Source organism: Thermobia domestica, chromosome 8 (genome assembly GCF_964235325.1).
Source record: "Thermobia domestica chromosome 8, izTheDome1.hap1.1, whole genome shotgun sequence".
In the NCBI taxonomy this organism is placed as follows: domain Eukaryota; kingdom Metazoa; phylum Arthropoda; class Insecta; order Zygentoma; family Lepismatidae; genus Thermobia; species Thermobia domestica.
In genome coordinates this window covers 65,245,200-65,264,669 of record NC_137461.1, presented here as the reverse complement: position 1 = coordinate 65,264,669, position 19,470 = coordinate 65,245,200, and the positions used below count along the sequence as shown (strand labels likewise).

General features: G+C 33.5%; 1 protein-coding gene across 2 annotated transcripts in view; it reads right to left on the bottom strand.

Moving 5' to 3' along the window:
• LOC145692966 (uncharacterized) overlaps positions 1-19,470 on the bottom strand; it is a 314,794-nt gene that overhangs the window by 47,998 nt on the left and 247,326 nt on the right. For both annotated transcript variants that reach the window (XM_081768561.1, XM_081768562.1), the window contains exon 2: positions 5,248-5,421. In XM_081768561.1, the coding sequence (XP_081624687.1) occupies positions 5,248-5,421 (174 nt within the window). The remainder of the gene's footprint in view (positions 1-5,247; positions 5,422-19,470) is intronic.

Here is a 19,470-nt window from a genome sequence, read left to right as displayed (position 1 = left end):
AATTTTAGGATGACAATCATATGTAAGCTAGATTTCCCAGTGTCACACACACACACAAAATTTGAGATACTTGCCCTTAGCCTATTCCTGACTAAGATATTTGAGAGAACTAGTAGGAAAAAAAAACTCTTAGAAAAAAATGAAATCTTTCAGTTTTTTGTCCCACGATTGTGTTCTTTAAGCTAAAGTAGACGGATGGTTAATAAAAGTAAATAAGTGGAATTATGAAAGAGTTGGTAAAATGAAAATGTGGGAGAAAACGGGAAACCTCGAGAAAACCTACAAATTCACATAAGCTGGGATCGAATCAAGTAACCCTCGTACCAGAATTGAGCGCTCTACCACTGAGCCACCGTGCCACAGTAACTTTATTAGAAGTACCTGAATTTAAGCTTCAAGGTGTATTTGCAGAAATATTTCCTAAAACGGCCATGTCCGTAATGGCAATATACTATCCATGCCCATGACGCTTGGAAGTGCAATGGACATTTGATGAATGTTCATGGATATTGGAGCAAATAACTTCATTAGTCGTGCAATTATAGTTAGAAAATGCCATCATATTTCTTTAGGAAATTCTTTCCCTAAGTAGAATCTACACAGGAAAGTAAAATAATTTAAATAACATTTCTAGTTTTACGTTTCACAGATATGCTTAGGTTAAAGAAGATGGTTAATTAATTATAGAGAATAATTATGCAGTAATTGGTGAAATGAGATGAATATCTATTGGATGTACGTCTAATGGGCAATTCATTAAAAAGATTATACCTACTGATATCGGCATATCCACACCCACTCTAAAAGCTATCAATGGAGATTACGAAGATTATAATCTCCAATGAAGAAAGCTTGTGGAAAATGCAGAGGAAGCAACGTAACGTTTATTTTATTTACTTAGTAGCGACCCAGCTATAGCTGGTGCATATACAACTGGGAGCATTACAATAATGAAAGAAGGGAAGACAATTTTGTCAATAAAGTGGGACAGACCTTACATTTTAAGAATATTAATCCAAAAATGCATGTGGTGGGACTAACAAAAATCCTGGGAAAAAACTTATTTAGAGTGGTCACTATTAGATTCGAACATGGGATCTCCCGATTACAAAATGACGCTATCCATTATCGCTGGTTTCGGTAATTCGTGTGTTGCGAGAATCCTTTTAAATTAATCCTAGTATGTATAATAAAAATCTCATTAGTTCTTTTTATGATGAACAGTTGGCAACGCGAAATGAAGGGTGTGTACCGACTCATGAATCCCTGCATCAGGACTTTCTTTGTTCTTCCGGGTTATCAACCAACTACCAGTAGTATTCGAGTCGTCCAGATGTCAAATATCACGATTTGATTACAAATGGAAAGTGTATTCTCAACGTGACATGCGAAAAATATAAATAAAATATAGAATAGGATTGCGTTTATGGAACAAGCGACCATGAAATTTTGGTCGAATGAGATTGAACATGGAAGCTTAGAACCAGACGAGCGTTGAAAAGTCTGTGCATTTTTATTATTATTATTATTACTGTATTATTAAGCGTAAATGAAATGAGAGGGAGGTGAAGGAGAGAAGACAGAATTATGTAACAGAAACACGCATGAACGCAAAATTCAGTCAATAAGCTAAATTAAAGACATCATCCGCGTAACAGTAGCGTTAACTAAAAACATTTTCGATTTCACCGCATTTTGGGTAACTATACAGTAACAAAGCAGGCAAGCATAATATGCATTAACCATACTTTTGAAACAGGAAAACAATGTCTGTTCATTTTCGTGTAATAACTATTAATTTAAATTGAACAGGAAGTACAAGAAAGCAATTACAATAGAGCGGTCCTTAATGAAAATTAATTTTGGCAAACAGTTATAACACCCTGAATTCTTTTTTGCTTACTAAACCCCACATGCTGCAAACAGTCAGAATCTGTTACATGACTTTTAAATGAATGAAAAAAGAAAAAAAATGAAATGCACTACGGATAACCTCCCTTTAGGCTAAAGGATAAAAATTATTAATGTTAGTTAATTATTATAAAATGATTGAACAAGGAGAGTAACGGAAAACTGAAGAACCACAAGAAAATACACGGTCATAATTGATAATGATGTCTAGCACGCGTTCGTGAGCTCTAAGATCGAGCCAGGAGCTTCTCATATAAGAACTCTATGCTGTTACTGCTGTCCAAGGCGAGACATCTTCATTATTTTAACTCTGAACTTCATGCAGTTGACTCACATGATTCCACACATACATTTCAATAATAGACTTCAAGACTTTGAGCCACAGAGTTATCAACCACAATACTTGAGACTTTCAACCTAATAAATATCATTCATAAAGTTAGATAGATTTTGAGACTTCTAGCAACACTGATATCAATAATAGTTTTGAAATTTTTTTTTATACACATCAATTCATTTGTAGATTTGAGACTTCTGCTAACATAGATATCAATCATAGCACTCACATAAATAGCCTTCATAGATTAGAAACTTCTCCTAACATATTTATCATAGATGTAAAACTTTTACTCACATAGATATCGGTCATAGATCTTTTATCACTACATAGGTTTAAGACTTTCAGCAAAGAAAATATCGATAATAGATTTGAGACTTTTATTCACATGGATAAAATTATAGATTGAAGACTGAGATTTTTATTCACATGGATATAAATTATAGATTTAAAACTTAAAATGTTTCAGAAGTGATCTTCTGAACCACAGAATTCAAACTCTGCGTATCTCTGCTTCCAATTGTTCACTCGGTTCACTTCTAAAATATTTAATTCCTAAATCTATGATTGATATTTATGTAAAATCCTTGTATGATCAACCTCATAAGATTGAGCTTGGAATTTGTTAAGCTATCTAGATTTGTATATTTTTGACTGTCTGTTCTTTCGATACTGAAGATCGCGCATTACAGTTTTAACTTGGAATCGAACTCAATACCAATTAACCAATTAATGCAATTTTATTTTGGACATTTGTATTATAAAATATTTATTACTATTATTGAAAAGGATCTAAAGACAACTTTTAGTCATAAACAGCAGTGGATTAAATCTTTGTTCGTACTTCAAGAGTTCTTTTGCCTTATGCCTAGCTAAAACAGAAAAATTCAATAAAATACCAGAACATAGGAATGAATTTGGAGCATATCAAATTTTATTCCATATCTTTATAGATAATTTCAGTTGGTGGCGTACGCAAAAGGGTTTCCGGGTTTTAAACCGCCTTCTGAACAAGTTATTGTGAAAAAAAAATAACATTTATCATATTAATAAAAATCTTAACAACTACTATATGAAGTTGGGAGTTGATGAATTCTCGCTTACCTTATCGATTTCAGACATTACAATTTTGCTCTTATGAAGAACACTGTTGCTGAATACAATGTTTATATATATAGACATATAGATCCATATACATTTGTATGATAGAATTGACATTTCATATGACTCCAAATGCTGTTTACAGGTTTTCTGGAATTTATCTCTTTTGGAATTTTTAAAACCGCTTATGGAATTTAAAAACGAGTTGGTACTTCCAGGCTCTAAGGCCTGTGCTGTCAACTAAAAATAAAAGTCATTATCAGGATCCAGGAACTGAATGAAAGATCATGCATGTTAACCATTTAACTGCTTGTTAGCCCAACTTTTATTTATTTTTTTTTCTATCTGCATATAGTACTGAATATGATTAGCTCATGAAAATATTCTGTCCAAAGATTAATAGTTATTACTTTTTTAAAAACAAAAAAAACTTGCACATTGCATTTCCTGAATGAATGTATATTGTGACTAATGGTTCAATTATACTATACTAAACAGCATATCCTTGCATGTGTATTCAAAATTTCTTTCGTGCATACGGTACGATGCTGGAAAATGAAGACTTCCAATTCTCGCGTGAATTTTCATATTAAGAGCAGAATAACCTTCCACTACATATGAAGGCCATCTTACATTGTTTCAACAAAAAAAGAAAAAAACCCAGAATGACTATTTTATAAAGAGATATAGAAACGCAATACTTTGAAATATGTAGAGTTAGTGCATGTCATTGTCACATAGTTTAGTAGTAGGAAATGGAACGTGTGCATGAGTGCAGTTTATTGTAACTATCATTTGTGAGACCAGCTCTGTTCAAAAGAACATTTTCAGAGGATTAAAATGAAAACTTTCGAGGACACAAACACCAACCAGAACATCAAATGAAGATATAAAGCACCTATCTGAGTAATATGATGCAAATTACTATACAAAACTTGCTAACTTCAAGTGATTCGTTTTTAAACATCGTTGAAACATTTAGCAATTATTTGTATGATAAGTGCTTTATTATAAAATTTTCTAACTAAAATTTTCTTCAGCCATGCTACTCTGAAAGACTATTGCATTGGCTTTACAGTACATATGAATCGGTCATTGTTAAAAAATGGATATGTGCAATGTATTTCCATCTCCTTTCAACAATGACCAATTCATATACAAATTCTTTTTAAAAAAAGTTATTCTCGCAATATTCTGCAAGCAATCACATAGTAATTTGTATTAATTCAACAGGAAAAAGTTTTAGGTAGTCGTCATTCTTGGGAAAGATATTTTTCGTGATATTTCAAGCAAGGTATTCTTTATTACTACTACTAATAATAATAATATCCTGAATGTGAAGATCCACCCCTATCATCCAATCTCTTTTTCCATCATATTCCACTTGTATTTACCATTCGATTCTTTTAGCTTGCAGCCTAATCGTGGGCTTCGAAATATTATGTATAGAGCTTGGAAAAAAACGTTCATATTTCGAGATGTAGGGATAGCTCAGTGGGAAAATTTCCATGGAGTATAAAGTATGTTTTCTTTAAGACCCTCTAATACAGTTTATTCATTGCAGTTAAAATTAGTCAAGACCAGGACCAAGCAAATTGAATTTAAACCAACTTTAATAACACTGTTCAGGGTAACATTTAAAAAAAATCAGTCTTCATGATACATACAGTAGTGTGTTTCCTTAAAGGCTTTAGAATTACTTCCTTTAGTTCAATTTGAAATCTTCTAAGATTAAAGTAGTGAATGCTTCCAACGAAAAAAAAAAAAAAAAAACAAACTACAATACATGATACTATTACTTTATCGGAATTCTCAATTTGGAAATGCTAATTGTATCAGTTTCTTCTAACTGTATTACTGGAAAAAAAAAAGAAAGAAAGAGGAAGAAAATTACTTACCTGCAGCATGTGAGGTTATCTCCAACAACGAGGGGCCGCCACCCGAGCTCCACACTTACGTCCACCGCGACGCATGTGAACTGCGGGTCCTCATCTCGCGTCATTACCACCCATCTGTCATGGGTTATAACATCATTGATGTCGAAATTATCTCCTTTATGTAATACCCATGACCTGCAGAAGAAAAACATTATTATTATTATTACTATTATTAAAATCATGTTTTCAATCATATATATATAGGTTGTGAACCATAATGAACCATACCTTCGAACTGTAAGGGGTAATTTCTCACATCAAAATCAGTGGAAATGTTGATATGGACCTGTGGGGAAATGTGCATACTTTCAAAGCTAGGGCTGTTCAAAATCGTGTAAAAGCTAAATTGCAACGTGCGCTATTTTGAATTCAAGCCACCTTGGAATCGTGGTTCATACATACGCAATCCAAAAATGCATATTTCATCAATGTACAATAGATGTGCAAGGGATTTCCATACAGGGTATTATTCTCAGAGATGCCTTCAACATAATTATCAGATATACTTTGATTTCAAGGTGAGTCCAAAGTAGACAAAAGGTAAGCGTGGCAACAGTGGACACAGAATGCTTCGACGGGAGTGCGCAAGTGTTAGCGAGCGTCAGCATCACGATCCCATGATAAAGTCCATTCTTAGCACTGAGGATACACAAGACATGGTCCTAACCCAGAACCGCATACACCAAAAGCGTGCGCAGTAGCTACTAGACCATCAGAGAGGGCGTCAGGACACTTGCACTCCCTATAACTGTCTTAAGTGGGAAGTGTTTTTAATAGTTTAATGAAATAGTAAATATATTTCGGTTGGAAATGAAACCAGTTCTAAGTTCTCAAAAATCGAAACAAAGTATTGTAGCAGAATTGGAGTTCATTGTTTATTTTGATTTTCTAGCTTTCTACAATATATTCTATAGGGTAGGACAATTCTCAACCTTTTCCACTAACGTACCATTGAAGCATATTAATACAATCGTAAGTCGTACGTACCACCAACAATGGATCGAGTACGACTAGTGGTACACGTAGCATAGGTTGAGAAAACCTGCTATAGAGGCTTAAAGTAATGACTGATAATTAAGAAAAAGATTAGGATTGTGTGGCGTTACCACCTGTTGTCGTACTACAAAACTTAAGCAAGCTTAAAACAAGTACTACCAAATGATAACATCATCCGTTACAGGGTTAAATATGTTAAAAATAGAAACTTAGATTTTAGGGTCACACCTAAGGTTTCACTTTACACGTAAGAAATAATGATTTGATGTAAGAAATATATTTTATATAAACAAGCACAACTTTCTCACTGTTCGTGTGAATGTTAGATTATTTTCAATTGTGAGTGAATTTGCCATTTTTCTCTCATCAACGTCAGCACCGGAACTAATTCGATCTCTAATTTATTGTAGAAAAGAGAGAGATAAAAAAGAAAAGGAAAAGCAGGAGAACAGAAAATATAAAAAATATCAAAACATTGTCTGAAAACATCAACATTTTATTTAGTTTTTATTTACTTCCATGTATATTTGCTTCCAACACTTTTATCTGAGGCATGATCACCGGCGCAAATCCCAGGAGGATGAGGGAGACATGTCTCCTCCAATCTTAGAGCTGAGGGGATTGTCCCCCCCAATAACCCGATTTGATATGTGGTTTTTGGGGAGAAATGTGATGATTTGTGTCCAACTGCCATAAAGGAAAGTGAGATGAAATTGATGTTTCTCCAGAATAAGCCTCAAATCTGTCCGCCTCCAACGTTGAAGACAGCTATGCTCCCCTGATTCTCCACACATTGTTTTTCAACTTCATAAATAGAGTATTTTGAACATCTCTTAAAAAAAAAAAAAAAAGATTATGGGAAGACAGATTTCCGCCCTGGGCATGATCAAGCAGTTTAAAGCAGCATTTATATATATATATATATATTTTTTTTTAAATGGGGACTACTTTCATTAGTCATAATGTTCTATAAACCGCTGACACCAAAAATCACAGTAAGTTACAAGCAAGTGAAATGAAATATTTAAGAAAAATGGAGGGAGATACGGGGACAGGGGGAGAAATGAAATTGTCAGAACAGGATTAAAAACAGAGTCTTTAAAACAACAAGAAGAAATGGTTCGAACATGTTTACGGTATGGGAGTGCAAAGAATGCCGAAAAAAGTGTGGCAGGCTAGAGCAGATGGAAGGAGACCGAAAGGAAGATTCAGGCAAACATGATAAGAAATGGTAGGGAAAATTCTAAAGGACCTATTATCTATTCCCTCATTATTGTTATAGATTCAGTTTGTCTTTGAGCTAAGTTTCAACATTCCTCTTCGAACTTCGCTGAATTATTATAAACACTGTCACTTTTTTTAACAAAATAATGCACGTGCTATCATCTATTGGAGATTATTTCCTTTACACCCACCTTAATCAAAATCTTAATTTATATTTTGATTTTCTCTTCAAAGTTTTTTTTACCTTTCAATCAAAACAAATGCAGTATATTTGCTTTCACAAAAATATGTTCTTCAACTTGTTCTCTAACCAATGTGACATGAATTTCAGGCCAGAAAAACAGTTTATAGCTAACTAAAGAATTAAAGAAGTACTAAAGTCCTTTACTGAGACAAAAAGAACTTTTCATAATAGATGGGCAAAAGAAGCAAGTAAAAGAAGCAAGTAAGAGGGAATCTGTAAGAAAAAAAAATAGGGAACAACGTAGAGGTAGGTCGTTAGGTCGTTAATGTTCCGGAAATGTCTACTCACATTTTCTCACGAGACAATTAAAAATTTATTCATTAATTATTCAGCATATGATGATTCCAGGAAATGAATAACAAATTATTTATGAAGACAGGTAATGATTTCACATATTAATTTTTTTGTGTTTCTCACACATCAAGAGAGTAGGTTAGGATTATATATAAAAAAATGTAATATCAGATTATTTTTATGTAACACTAGCGTCAATTACCTGCTTCACTAGATTAAAATAAGAAAAATCAGTAATATGTTCCGTTAGTCAGTCTTTTATAATTACTAAAGCGCTCTCTGATATTGATTATATATATATATATATATATATATATATATATATATATATATATATATATATATATATATATATATATATATATATATATATCCCTCTCTCCCAAGTTGCGGGCTGAATTTGAATTTAAATAGCATCGGAATTGTCACTGTTTATCTCAGCGACTCCGAAAAGTATGGATTCGACACTAATATCCATCATTTTCGATCATATATATATCCCACCCCTAAGTTCTATCATCAAAGTGAATAGATAAATACCACCCCAAGCCCGAACCTCATCAATATTGAAAATTTGATCAAGATCGGCTGAGTGGTTCAAGAGATTAAGAGTCACAAACAGACACTTTCAATGTTATGATACAGATTAGACGTGGTACACACATTTTATTCAATAAATTTGGTGATTACCAACATGGTGACACAATTAGGAAGCTACTGAAGCTACGAGTGAGCGAATTCCTTTCTAGAAAGCCAGAAAAATAATAGTGATTGAGGCGAAGTTGCTGAATATACATCCAGAGGAGCTTGTGAAGAAAGTCACGCCGGTAAATATTCTTTTTCGCTTCAAACTAAAAGAAGAAACTTTTCTAAGGTACTAATCGTTATTAGTTTGAAGTAGTAAAACTTTAATTTTACCGGTGTGACTTTTCTGCAATACATCACAATCCTTAAAAAAATCTTGATTAGAGACGTTCGTATTTCAGCTCTAGTAAGATTTTAATGAGGAAAGTATAAGATATTTCAAAATGAAAATTGGTGTTTTAAGATTTTTTAATATTTATTACATTTAACGTACATACGTAAATAACACATTAAATGAAAGAGCAACTCAAACAGTTTTGTACACTCATGTCCAAAATGATTGTCGCATATCTATAACTGTCTTCTAGTAAGAATATATTTTGATAATGATTTTGCAGGGTATTTTTAATACTGATACTATGTGTATAATCGGGAAATCTATATTTGTGGTAAATTTCATAGGAAAAGAATTATAAATACGAAAATCAGAATGAGTAAAACAAAATGTTGCTAAATGGACAAGAAAATTTTTATTTTCGTTGTATTGTTCTTATTAACTGCTCTTTTGACATGCAATTTGCCACATACATGCCTTTGCCGATTATACACCTACTAACATTATGAGAAATACCGGCAAATTCGTTATTAAATTATATTCCTACAACAACATATTTATAGACATGCGACAATAATTTTAGACATGAGTGCACATACGCATGCGCATGTACTGTTTCCTCTATGTGCCGTTAGAAAGCGCTAGTAGCAAAGATGGTAACTAGTCAACAAAAAGCTTTTTTGTGTTTTACATTTTGCGAAGACTGAATCTGTAGTTATGCTTTCCGTATTAAATTCAATTGCAATCCACCAAGTGAAAACATCCGTAGATGGTATCATCAGTTTGAAAAAAACGGCTGTTTCGTGCAAAGGAAAACGGGACGGGACGGGACGGGACGCAACCAAGAGTGACTGAAGAACGTGTTGAATGAGTGAGAGAGTTTTTCACGCGTAGCCCCAAGAAATCAATTCGGAAGGCTAGTCGTGAATTAGTAGTTCCAGTGACCTTTATGTGAGGAATTTTAAGGAGATTGACGAATTTAAGAAAGATTATTGAAGCATTTGTTGCAACAATTATTCCAAACACACTGATCAAGGTTTGTGCCGTGTGACGAAAGATGCTCACATTGAACACGTGCAGAAAAAACTGTTCAGTTTTGCTTTTTCATTCGATGTATTATCTATAATTGTACGTTAAATGTAATAAATACTGGAAAGATTTTAAACCCCGATATTCATTTTGAAACACCCTGTACAATATTACCGAACGTACTTTAGTTTTCGTAACTTAGATATATCTATAGGTTTAGTTTTAAATCGTTTCCAGGTGTTATAATATTTTAAGTAATTTCTCGAAACAACAACAAAAAGAAAGAAAGATAAAGAAAAGAAGAAAGAAAAAGAAAGAAAGAAAGAAAGAAAGAAAGAAAGAAAGAAAAATAAATAGTTCTTTATGGATTTTAATAAATCTTTATTACAAGGTCACATTACGTTTAGTGAAAATTTAACATTTTAACATTTAACAAACTTCATACAAAATCAGATTAACGTTTAACAGTATTATTCGATGTAGCTTTCCCTAAATATTATTCTAACTTACCAGTTAGTTATTTTATTGACAAAAACAAAAATTAAGTATAGATTCAAAATTTCATGATCCATGGTTGGGGGGGTTGCAGAGGAAATATATCTCATGCATACTAAACAATTTAAGATTTGTCCGCATGGCAAGTTTTATCAAGATCAGATGCGTAAGACGAAAAGTAATCCTAATATTTTTTTACAGGTAGTTTTCACATGTTTCGATACAGGTTCATTTCAGTGGGTTGTAATATTAAAAGAATGTAAACACTACAAAGTATTATTAACAAAGCATCAGCACCATTACAATAATAATAATAATAATAATAATAATAATAATAATAATAATAATAATAATAATAATAATAATAATAATAATAATAATAATAATAAACTCTAGTAAAGACAGTAAACTCTGGTAAAGACTATGTGGAACTTACAATTATAAATGAATCTATACTAGTAGTTCAAGCGGTCAATGTTAGGCATATATACTTTCATACCCCAAGTTTGAGGTTTTAACTTCATTTCTTTTTTTCTTTTTTTGGTTTAACCAAAATTTCTTATAATTAAAGTTAAACTAATGCCATACAACAACAATACCCTCTTATACCCTTATACAACAATACCCGCTTTATATGCCCTCACATACCCTAAGTGTGTGAGGTACATATCTACTCATACCCCAAGTTTTGCTGAGCTTTTAACCTCACCAATATTTTTTGAGATCTAACCAAGAAATCTGTTAACCTCAAAAAAATATTTATCTTTTGATCAAGACAATCCTAACTTTAGCACATATATATGAAATAAGGGTAGTCACCATTGCTCGTGAAAATGTTAACAGATGGACTTCATTAACGAATTCGCCCGAAACAATCGCTTTAGCTGTCTATTGCAAGAAATATAATTCAAATATTCGTTTTCGTTCAACAGTTTTTATGTGAAGTAACGGACGGACGCACTAACATTAGAATCTTATAAATCCCACCAGCGTGGTTCCAATAATAAGGAAAATTTCACAAACTGCATCTACTTTTTAATTTCTAGTACCACGTGTGTATTGGACAAAAAAAAGTAGGTAATGGAACTCATGTAATTACATAATGTGTACTAAGACTTGCCTGGCAGCTATATTTAATAAGTTCAATGTAAAAACACACTTTTATGTGATATAAGCCATTCAAATAACTAGACTTGAGTGTCAATCAATTGGTTTTACTGCTTAAGAACACTTACACTGCAAGTTGAGACTTTTAATAATAACACTTTTAGAAAGTGATGACCACGATAGTACAGTAACAGGTAGTGAACATTTTTACAAAGAATTGTAGATCTAAGGTTCTTTACTTTTCACCAAGATTCTTGATACTATAATAGTTTATTAAATAATCAACAACTAGTACGTATTTATAGTCTAATCTTAAAATTTAAAGCATAATATCATATTAAAGCACTGTTTTTGATACAAATTCGACATTAATTATTATTAGAGTAACACTAAATATTTCAAACCAACAAAAACGTGTAGAATTTTCTAAATCATTGCTATCATGTTATTTACATTATGAATAATTTTATCTCATATTATTTATTTTTGTTTCCTAATTTTGGATACGTCATGAAAAAAAAAACAAAAAAAAAAAAAAACATTGGTCCAAATACTGAACTCTGTGGTATTCCATTCTTAATATTTCCGCTAAATTAGAATACAAACTATTAATTCACCTGCACTATATCTCATGAAAACTTTCTGGCTGCGTAGACAGTATTTTGATTTGAATTATAAATTCTGATCTTGAAATATTTCATTATGCAAAGTAACTTGTAAAGCCATTTTAGATATGATACCAATATAACTATTCTGGGCAAATGATTATGATTTAAATGATTGTGATTGTGATATATGTAAAAAATGTCAATATAATATGGTAGTATTAATCCACAATTGAATCGTTGAGTTCGAAAACCGGTCATCTCCATCGAAGCTAATTTGAGAGAACTGACATATAGAGTTATTTCCATTTTTGGAAAGTACAAAAATTTCAGTTCTACAGTCCGAAAATGAAAACAGCCTTATAAGCCAGATGTATATTGACTAATTTAGTTTTGTTTGTCACTTCTCTCAAATTATCTTCGATAGAGATGACCGGTTTTCGAACTCAATGATTCAATTGGAATTTTTTAATCGAATAAATACCTGAAAGTTATTAAATATTATATACTGTATTATTATTATTATTATTATTATTATTATTATTATTATTATTATTATTATTATTATTATTATTATTATTATTATTATTATTATTGCATGACTGAGATGAGTGAATATCCTTGACATCTTTTGTTCCCTTCATCTCCCCTTGTCCCTGAGGTTTACCTTTGATATGAAGATCGTAGAGGATAGACGGGGGAAATAGTGAGACTTTGACCAATTCCTGAAGGTCATTGCAAAGAGGTAAAGCCCACCAAACTTTAGAAAAGAAATCACACTGAGGCTGCTAATAATGAAGTGAATCGGAAACAATAGAAAGGACATTTGTCACACATTCATATCGAAGTACATGTCCATACACTTTTTTTTTTTATCAGTATATATTGTTGTTCGTCACCAAAAAACCTTGCAATGACTTCTGCACCACCCAAAGAGATAGGGAAATTTTTGTTCCCTCCTCCTCCTTTTCCTTAAATCCCGTCCCTTTCACCGTAGCCCCCGCGCGCATTCATATCGTATTGCTTTAGTCTATATGGTTTTTCCACGTATATATTTGAAAGAAGAGAAAGGGGGGGGGGAATCTCTCTCACACACATACAGAGATGTTATACAGTGCACACATCATTCCTGGGCGTTGTCCCCAGAGTGTTAATAAGAGCAGATAAGGCCATCGAACCAGAATGAATTGAACTTTCACTTCATTCAGGTCTATTCATGTGTATGTCAGTATACGTAGGCGTGTGTGCGTATGTTATGTATACATATATACTATGCAGGATATGAAGGAAATACAGCGTTAAATTTCAAGCAGCGATTCTTTATAAACTACTAAATGGAGAACCAATAATAAATATGGATTCTTACATACGTAGATACAGATTGTCCATAAAATGTCTGGGGATAGTTCGGAGTAGTAGGTCTTATCTTTCATAATTTATTTATCTTATTTATTTATTTATTTATTTAACAATCACCAGATACAGCTTAGACATCATTTTATATTGGATATCCAACAACAATAATAACAATGGAAAAGATTTGGGAAGATATCGACCAGGGCCTGTTTAGAAGGTACCACCTCGGCATTTGCCTGGCAGAACTGAGGAAAACCCTGCAGAACTCCAGTCAGGATGGTATCGAACCCACGATCTCCTGAATGCGAAGCCAACGCTCTACCACTTGAGCTACTTCACTCGATGCATTAGGACGCATCTATATAAATCAAATAAATTATAGATAATTCTATTTCATGTTTTGTGTATAGTTTTAATCTGTATGTGAGAAATTTAGAAACATAAACGAACTGGAGCCAAATTCTTTCATAAAAGGCCAGAAATTATAATTGTGTAATTTTTTTCTCGGTGAATAACAACTTAAATTTATCACTTTTATCTCCCCAATTACTTTTGCCTGACGTTCCCCTTTTGTAAATTCTACAGACTACACCTTCCTCACTAGTACAATATGCGCCTATTGTAGAAGTGATCCCGGATTCTATTGCATAATGGGGAGGTGAAATGTGTTTTACACTCACTTCTCTTGATCTATTTTCTCCTTCGGATGTAACATACGAGGTGGAGTTCTAAAATAAGTTTCCTTATCGTTTTCCACAGGAAAGCGAACAGCCTTGCCCATCCGCCACATAGTTCTGATGTACCCAGTGCTTCCACCCGTTTCCGGATTTGAAAAAGACTCGGCGGCAGGCGCCTTGGAAGCAATGCTGAAGTCATAGAAGCTGTTCGACACTTCTTCTGTATGCAGAGCCCCTGAGTTTTTCCTGGAAGAGTGTTTGAAGCTTATAGACTGTTATGACAAATGTCTCAATGTACGTGGTGCTTGCGTGGAAAAATAAAGGTACGTCTGATCTTGAATGCCACGTGCTATTTTTGGTCTTGCATCCCCACCTCTGTCCACAGTCGCCTGAGGAAATTTATTTTCGGACTCCTCCTCGTATAATTACAAAAGAAAACCAACTAAAATGTTATCTACAAAAATAACTTTACTTTGTACACACTTCCAATCTTATTTTTCAAACTACCTGAAGTATAGTAGTCAAACAGTATTGCCCACGAGATGTGACGAGACGAGGAATAGGGTTTTCTAGTCTTGTCTCGTAAATTTTTGTCGAATTGTTGTCTCGTCTCAATTCTCGGAAAGCTGTTTCCGTCTCCTTTTGTACAAAATGTACAAAATGTTTGTACAAATGTACAAACAGCTATGTACAAAATCTATGTCCTGATTTTCTTCTTAATTTCATCTAGAAGTTATCAGGATCCTTCAGCGTCACGAAAGGTTCACGAAGTGTGTGATACAATAACATTAAAACCCTATTTATTATTGGAGTATATTAATTACATGCGTGTCTTTAAATGCTGATAAATGCTCTTCATTGTACTTGCACAATTACTTCATGAATTTACAGTTTTATATTACTATGAATCATTTAACACTAATACAGTGTCTGAGATTTGATGTCTCCTCGTGGTGTAGTCGATAACGCTCTCACCTTTGGTGCGAGCGATCCTGGGTTCAATTTTCGGTGAGAACACTCGGTATAAAAAGTTTAAAAGCTTTTCTCAGGCCGCTGAGGTTTTCCTGGCCTTCCCATTCACACCAGGTAAATGCCAGGATGGCACCTAACGTAATGGTCCCAGGCCTCTTTCTTTCCCATTCTATTCTTCCTCCTCAATTCCCTGGGTAGTTTGATCATCTCTCATACGTGAAAGGCTAACATGGTCATATATACCGAAAACCAAGATATTTAATTCCTAATCCTAATCTATATCTAGGAATTGGGTGAATTAGTGTCGCCCGTGAGACTACAAATTTCTCGTCTCGTCTCGTGGCTAACACTAAGAAATTATTGTTATTATTATTATTATTATTATTATTATTATTATTATTATTATTATTATTAAATTGGGAGCCAAGTGAAGTAGACTGTTTCTTTGGGGTTGTTTTTTAGTGTCTAAACTATAGAAGACAAGATCACATCTTTTCCCATCGCAATCGAACCCAGGTCTCCCAAGTAACGGTAAGAAGACTAACCATTTAAATAATAGAGAAGTTATGTCATCAAGCTAAATATGCAGGGCTTGTGGGGAGCAGGAGGGGCAACTGCCCCCCAGGGAAGGTCACCGCTGTTCGAGGGGAGCTCACTTTAAGACAAAATTTTCTTATTCCATATATGATATGAACATGAAATTATAAATGAAACATCAAAGAAGTTCACTACATTACACAAACAAAACAGCACACAAAAAATAAATATAACAAAGATGAGTCGTGAGCCCATTTCAGTAAAATATGTCTACTATTAGGGTTCCTAGGAATAATAATTATTCTTATAGCTTTGAGATTTGTCAATATTGCCCCCTGAATTACTTTGTCATGTATGGAATGGGCCCAGGGGCGTAAGTATAGGCCCCGCAGACCTTGCCATGCGGCAGGGTCGACAGGCTCCGAGGGGCCCATAAAGAGTAAGAGAAAGATGGAAGGAGGTGGCCCAAGGATTAGTAAAACAACTTTTCTAGGAGGCCCAAATACACGTATTAATGCTTTCCCCCCTGAAAAAATAAAACTAAGTTACGGCGCTGTAAATATGCCATGTTATTACTTTTCATTTTACAGTTGTTTTAAACAAGCTTCTAACTACTGAAGCGAATACTTGTTCTCCGCACAGAAAGAATAAATTTAAGAAAAATATTTGAAGTTTATAATTAAATCGTCTCTCTTTTTCTAAGGATGCATTTTTGAGTGAAAATGAAATGATGATACCGAAAATAAATTAAAATTCTTTCCCCTTAGGATATACATTTCAAGCAAAATATAATAATAAAAACCCAAAGCAACTCAAGTGCTAACAATGTTCCAAAATTCAGTTCAAATGGTTCAGCCGTTCTCCCCTCATAGTGAGGCAGAAAACATTGATTTGAACTGAAAAAAATAAAAATAAAGAAATGGCCCATTCCTCAACTTTAGGAGAATGTTTGAAAGCACTGGGGACTGTCCTATTATTTTTAATGAGTAGTTTCTACCCTGAAAAATGAAATGAAATAAAATATTTCAGTTTTATGTCACACACTTACGCCGGCTAGGCTAAAGAAAACGGTGATAATGAAAAATGAATGCAATGGTGGAATGAATAATGTGGATGCAATGGTGGAGAACCTCGAAAAAACCCAGACACATGGTGCTTGTCTCCCACAAAGTCCACTTGGCGCTAGCTGGGATCGAACCAAGGACCCCACGCATCAGAAGTGAATGCTCAACTACTGATTTTAATAAAATATAATACTTATAATTAAATGCACCCCTTCTTTAACTTGGAAACGAGAGCTAATTCGAGTTTTTCATTGCCGTTCTCGTTATCAGCGTGGTCGATGTAGTTAAAAAATATTTATTTCATGCCAGTTACATTTTCACTGTTGGCTAGTGTAATATGTACCCCTTCGAATACTAAATGTGCCCCTCTTCCCGGAACATTTTTTTGAAAAAAAAATGTAGCTGGTTGACCGCACGCATTTGTATACTGGAAACAAACAGACATTTTGCTTTATCTAGAAGAAGAAGAGAAGAAAGTGAGTTATATATCTCAAATAAACATAGTTTTTTTAAAAAAAAAAAAAAAAAAAACTCATGCTCTAAATTTTATTATAGCTACGTAATTAACGTAAGTGCTAGATACATTAATTATCGATATTTATCTCCTGCACAATAAATTGACTTTAAATATTCAACATGGCGATGAAATGATTGTGTTTCTTCATACGCTTTTAGTACTTCGTTAATATTAATCCCCACATAATATGTCTGTTTGTATGTAAGAGAGAAGCTTTCCGAAAGTAATGAAAACAAGTAGGCTTATACACTCGCTGCATAAAGAACTCTTTTTTTTTTTTAAAAAAAGTACAGAAACATTTGAAGAATCGTAAAATTCAGAGGAGAAAAAAAGAACTATTTAAAAATTCTTCAATGGGTTCTGTTGGCCTCAAAATGCAAATTTATTAAAGTAAAAAAGAGAGTTGTATATACAACCCAGAATTTACATCATACTATTGACATTTACACTAAAGTGACTTTTGACATAATACACAAAGGTAAACACAATAAAAAGAATAGAAACTAGAAAACAAGGTGCTTTAACTTTGAAGGTAAGGTTCTGTTGAATTGTATTTGTAGTGGCCATTTATGGGTCGCTATATAATGAAGGTTAAAATCTGTCAATCAACAAGTTAATTATTTTTACAGATTAGACATTAGAATTCATTATGCACGGAAGGTAGGCGAGCGGGTTTTCTGGCTAAATAGCATCGTAAATGTTACCTGTTTTTGTTGTGGAAAACTCGTATTTTATTTCTGTGAGATCCCAATTCGACGTTGTACTTGTTATTTCAGCTTCTATCAATAGATAGGATATGACAGCTAGGACTAACAAATGAACAAACAGATACGCATAAAACCAACACTGTATACTGTATTCATGACAGCTCATGCCTACTCAGCACTAACTTTTTAGATACAATTTTACAAATGTTCTTCTTGGCTTCAACTGCACAATTGCATAAATATCAACATAATACATCTACAATTCTTCAAGTGATCTTCTATTCTGTTCATAGTTACACCGTCAGGTATAGCCAAAGTCCAAAAGCCTGAATCGAAGTTGAAACTAAACGTAAATTGTGTCAAGTTATTATTTTGGCGACGAATATGCTCTTTCTACTACATACAATAAAAATTGTCGAAGTGTATACAAGAGTAAAAGGGTATTGAAAGCGAATTTGAAACTCTGTTATTTGTCCAATCGCCATTTTCTCCGATCGTCCCCAAATTATCCTTCCACACAGGAACCAGAATCCATTTTTTTATTTCCATTTGTTTTACCATGAGGTGTGATGATATGGCTGCAGACGTAAGTCTAAGTAGCCTGTTTTAAACTTCGAGGCTAACCTTGCGCAGATAGCAGCCCCAAACTAGTCCCACATGAACCTGTTTTTAACGTTGTATTACTATTTATTTGTTGTTATTTTTATGTATCTTACCTAGAATTACTTTTCTTTTATTTCCATCTTTCACTTATAACTGTTAATCACAAATGTTTCTTATTTTCATGCTTTCTTTGGTCTTTACTAGACACATATTCATCTTTAGTATGCTACTGTTCAAAATTAATAACTTCAGAAATAACGAAAATAACGAATCCTTACCTTCTCATGTTTCCAACCAGCTTATAAGAACAGTGTTATGTGAACAAACTTTCAGAGGGAGAATTGGGGACGGAGCCCCATAGATGTTCTATAACATCAAAAATTCCAAAACACAAACGAAAAGGTTTTTCCTTTACTAGATTGCCAATCTAGGGGATACTTATGTTCATGAAATATGAATTTCTCTTAACATTAAATGCACTCTTACTGCATTAGAAAGTGTTTCTTAAGGGACGAACTACATGAATAGGTGGATATTGACTTTAGGAGGGCCGAGTATAACTACTTTGTGTGCACAAATATTATAAAAACTGCAGTGCATAAAACACGAATTAATTTTAAAATACGAATGAAGTTGTGTTAGATTGCCAATAAAAGGTACGCATGCTATCTGAGTCAGATCAGGATAGCAGCAGGGACCCCCCAAGTAGTAGCGATGGGGTGCATCCATAGGGAGCAGGCGGGTTAGCGCTGGTGGGTATACGCATAAACATGAATAGTGGGAAAACACTTGATATGGCATAAATACACATGCCTTACGTGTGGCACAGCTTTGCGAC